The following is a 4,500-nucleotide window of genomic DNA, read 5'->3' on the forward strand; positions in this document are numbered from 1 at the left end:
CTTGTTTTCTAGGCTAAAAATCATTTGGTAGTTGTGTGAGTGTATGAGTGAGTATTTACGTTGTTTGCAATTCTGAATTTACTTGTTTAAGTTCCCTTGTAACATAAATTTATTTGTTGCAGTTAATAAATTTTCAGTTCTTTTTGAGCTCAGTTAAATAAAATAACCGTGTTTGATTTCTCCACATTGATCTTACTTAAATTTGCTTACTCCCTATTTGCACGAACTTTCCTTGTTATTAATCACGCGTGGTAGTTAAGCCAGTTCTTCCGTATTGGTTCATAATAGATCCGTTGTGCCAGGCAGGAGTTAGCACCAGCAAGAATCTGTCAATACTAATTATCGATTTTCAGGGTTAAGAAAACTTTCTCAGAGGCCAACAGTATCAACGATTTAGCATTCGTGAGTGATTGGTCTCTGCTGTGTACTGTTGAGAAAATTTATGAAATTCCCGTCTTTAGAGAATCGGCGAAGTTAGCAAGTATAAAGTAAAAACTTACTACTTGATTCCATAAGTCGATTCTGTGGTGTGATTGGTGTAGATGAAAGAATTTGGCAACACTGCGTGATGAGAGCTGGCAACACGGGGGAAAAGCAAAGTGAGACGAGGGTGCTGGCGAACGGGCAGTTTTGAAGTGGTGGCTTGCTTGGTGAGACGTTTCTGATTCCTGCGGTGGCAAGGAGGTTGATTGTTTTAGGGAGCTCCTCTTGCGATGGTGATTTTCCCAACCTTAGTCGCAATGGGGCTGTAAGGTCGGTAATAGTTGGTCACGAAAAGTCTGGAAGGTCAACATAAGGAGGCGCAGGTGACCTGCAGGGAGGACAGGTGCTGGAGACTCGAACAAGCAGTCGACTGACTCTGCTGCCACAGATAAGGTGATTGAATTTTCTGTTATCCCACAAGCTATCTAGGCTGTGTATCAACATGGCTGGAAAAGGGAAGCTGAGTAGTGAGATGATGAGGTCGTATGATGGTCAGGGCGATGTGGTGGCCTGGTTAAAAAAGGCTGAGTTGGTGGCCAAACTGACGGACATCAAAGATTTGGCCAGTTTTGTACCACTGTTTCTGGAAGGAGATGCATTAGCCTTGTATCTTGAGATGAATGAGAGCAATCAGCAGGACTATAAGAAAATAGGAAATAGATTGAAGGCAGCTTTTTCCCAAGGGATGTTTGAGGCATATGGAGCGTTAAAGAAGATCCAGTGGATAGGTGAACAGGTGGATGTTTTTGCCAACGAAATAAGATGGCTAGCAGGGCTAGCGGGCTGGAAGGGTGAGGGCCTGGAGAGGGCTGTAATGTTAGGATTTGTGACTGGGATCCCAGATAGGATATCAGTGGAACTGCAGCAGGTGAAGGACATTGAAACGGTGGATATGAGTGATTTATCATGAGGGCTAGAGTATTGACCTCTGGAGCTGGGGGTCAGGAAGTTGTAGCAGTTGCAACTAGAGGTCCGGTATCAGCGGAACGCTGGCAAGCTCCTCAGTGTGCCTCATCCTCACGAGGCGAGCAAAGTAGCAAGAGGGAGACTCGGGGGTTCAAGGGTCGTTGCTTCCGATGTGGTGGTCCTCACATGATTAAAGATTGTAGAGAGCCAAAGCCAGCCCTAACATTTTACAGATGTGGAAAGGAGGGTCACATAGCGAGTTGGTGTGACCAGGGAAATGGGCAGGGGGGAGCTGCTGCGCCGGAAGCTACCCCCTCAGACAAGTAAAGATGCTTCCAAGTTCCCTGCCAGTAGTCAAGGTCTTGGTGGGGGCCAGGAGGGTGAGGGCACTGGTGGATTCTGGTTGCTCAACCACTGTGTGTGCCTCCCGATTAGTAGGGAGATGTACAGAGAAGGGTGAAGGGCTGGTAACAGTTGATGGGAGAGAAATTGGATGCGAGGGCACCAAAGAAGTAGAGTTGACGGTGCAAGGGACCCGGCTGAGACTTAAGGTTATCGTGCTTGCTGAAGTGATTAATGGGATCGACGTAGTGGTGGGAATGGATGTGATTAGTCAACTGGGTGGCGTGATGATAAGGAATGGAGGAGTAACTTTTGGGAAGGCATCAGAATCCTGCTCACAGGTAGGGAGAGGGGAGGTTCAGTGTGCCGTTGCAGTAGCAGAGGTAGGGTTGGAAGGAAGTTGCAAGAGTGCTGAGCCTGAGGGACTCAAGAAGTTAGAGTCGAAGACAGCTGTTGGACAGAAGGCTGATCTATGTAAAATAGTAGACAAAGACTTCGTTGCAGAATTTGACGGCACGAAGTGGGTAATGGAGTGGTTTCTAAAGGGAGAGTCACCGGTTTTGAAGGATAAGGTGGGTTGTCATGAGCATGCAATGAAAGAGCCCATAAGAGAAGAATTTGACAGGGAGGTGGAGAGATGGATCGCTGAGGGTATACTGGTGCCGTGGGGGAAGGAAGTGAAAAGTGGAGTGTTGCCATTGATGCCGGTGGTGCAGCCGACGAAGAACAAGGTTCGGCCAGTACTGGACTTCCGTGAGCTCAATGTTCATGTGATGTCTCATACAGGCGACGATGCTGTCAATGTGTGTAGTGAGACACTGAGAGAATGGAGACGGATGAGTGGAGCCTCGACCATCGTGGATTTGAAGTCAGCCTACCTGCAAGTTCATGTTGTCAAGAAGTTGTGGGGGTACCAGCTGGTGAACTACAAGGGGAAAACATATTGTTTAACGAGGCTGGGTTTCAGGTTAAGTTCGGCACCGAAAATTATGATAAGGATCCTCAAAATAATGTTGAGTAAAGGGAAAGGGATGGAGGCTGCTACAAATTCATATTTTGATGATATACTGATCGATGAGATGAGGCTTGCAGTATCTGAAGTTGTGGAGCACCTGAAGCTGTATGGATTGGCCACGAAACTGCCTGAGTCACTGGAAGAGAGTACTGCCTTGGGTCTGAGACTGGAAAGAGAGAGAACTGGGGAGCTAGTTTTCTGGAGAGCCAATGAGGTGCCGGCAGTGAGAGAGGACTTGAGTAGGAGAGAGATGTTTTCCGTGTGTGGAAACTTGGTGGGCCACTACCCAGTTGCAAGATGGCTCCGGGTAGCTTGTAGTTATGTGAGGAGGAGAGCCGAGGGTGTGAGATGGGAGGACAAGATTGGGAAGGAGACTGTTGAAATGATGCAAGATATCGTGAGGCGGGTAAGGCACAAAGACCCGGTAAGAGGGAGATGGTACGCGGCCAGGTCGGAGAAAGGAGATGTTTGGTGTGACACAAGCACTGTCGCAACGGGAGTGATTTTGGAGATTGGTGATGAGACTGTTGAGGATGGTGCGTGGTTAAGGAAAAAGACGACTACAACCATATCAACATGGCAGAGCTGGATGCTGTACTGAAAGGCGTCAATTTAGCTCTAAAGTGGGACTTGCGAGACATCGAGTTGCGAACGGATTCAGCTACAGTGTTTGGTTGGCTGAGATCAGCAGTGACTGCTGAGAACAGAGTTCGTGTGAAGGGACTCTCAGAACTGATTGTGAAGCGCCGCTTGGGGATCTTGAAAGACTTGATAGAAGAGTTCAGGGTCAACCTGCGTTTAAGTTTTGTGCCGTCTGAGAAGAATAAAGCAGATGTGCTAACGAGGGTGAAGAAAGTGTGGCTAGGGGTCCCGGAAGAGGCTATGGTGTGCTGCACAGGAGTCCAAAGTGTGGAAGATCTGCACCAAATGCACCACATGGGCGTTGATAGGACACTGTACATGGCGAGGAAGGTTGACCCAGCAGTCATGAGAGACAAGGTCTGTCGGGTGGTGAGACACTGTAGCAAGTGTAAGTCAATTGATCCCGCACCAGTTGTGCATGAAACGGGGGAGATCAGAGTAGAGAGCAATTGGAAGAGACTAGCAGTGGATGTGATGCATTACAGGCAGGGGCTGTATTTATCTATGGTTGATTGTGGACCTGGTAGGGTAGCTATATGGAGAAAGCTGAGGGCAGAAAATGCAGAGGAAATTGCAGGAGCACTGAACGAGGTATTTTTGGATAGGGGCCCAGTCGATGAGGTGCTGATTGATAACAGCACTGCTTTCCGGTCGCAGGTTTTGAAGAATGTGCTTGACAAGTGGAATATTAGTCGTTACTTTAGAGCTGCTACCGGCCAAGTGGAAATGGAACTGTGGAGAGACATCATCGGACAATCAAGGCCATGGCAGAAAAGGCTCAGGTGACACCTATGGAGGCGGTATTTTGGTATAATATGTCGCCCAAGTCAGGCCAGGATGAGACGACTGTTCTGCAGAGGGCGGTGTTTAAGTATGAGTGGCGTTTCCTAGTATGGTACCAAAGAGTGTGGGGGGCGAGGAAGGAGGTGCGTCCGTCCAGATTGGAGATGAGGTTTGGGTGAAGCCACCGAATGCAAAATGCACGTCACAATGGGGGAAGGGCTCAGTGACTGATGTGCATTTCCAGAACAATGTCTCCATCGATGGGATGCCGCAGCATATCCTGGACATTAGAAGAGTCGTGGACTCATCGACGGAGGACGAGGGGCCAG

At 48.3% G+C, this 4,500-nt stretch overlaps 1 protein-coding gene across 1 annotated transcript; it reads left to right on the forward strand.

Annotated features, from left to right (window-relative positions):
• The first annotated feature begins 1,718 nt into the window (after positions 1-1,718).
• Positions 1,719-4,174, forward strand: LOC145391712 (uncharacterized). Its single transcript, XM_080266249.1, has 2 exons — positions 1,719-3,170; positions 3,296-4,174. Exons 1-2 carry the CDS (start codon positions 1,719-1,721, stop codon positions 4,172-4,174), a joined length of 2,331 nt encoding a protein of 776 aa, XP_080122375.1.
• The last annotated feature ends 326 nt before the right edge of the window (positions 4,175-4,500 follow it).

Source organism: Coenobita brevimanus, chromosome 19 (assembly GCF_032717465.1).
Source record: "Coenobita brevimanus isolate Jiangsu-jjx chromosome 19, ASM3271746v2, whole genome shotgun sequence".
Lineage (NCBI taxonomy): Eukaryota > Metazoa > Arthropoda > Malacostraca > Decapoda > Coenobitidae > Coenobita > Coenobita brevimanus.

Bases quoted from the DNA above. Each gene is read 5' to 3' on its own strand.
- LOC145391712 (XM_080266249.1), top strand. From the start codon at position 1,719: ATGCTTCCAAGTTCCCTGCCAGTAGTCAAGGTCTTGGTGGGGGCCAGG. The intron at 3,171-3,295 runs GTAAGAGGGAGA...TGCGTGGTTAAG, and splicing joins GGGTAAGGCACAAAGACCCG to GAAAAAGACGACTACAACCA.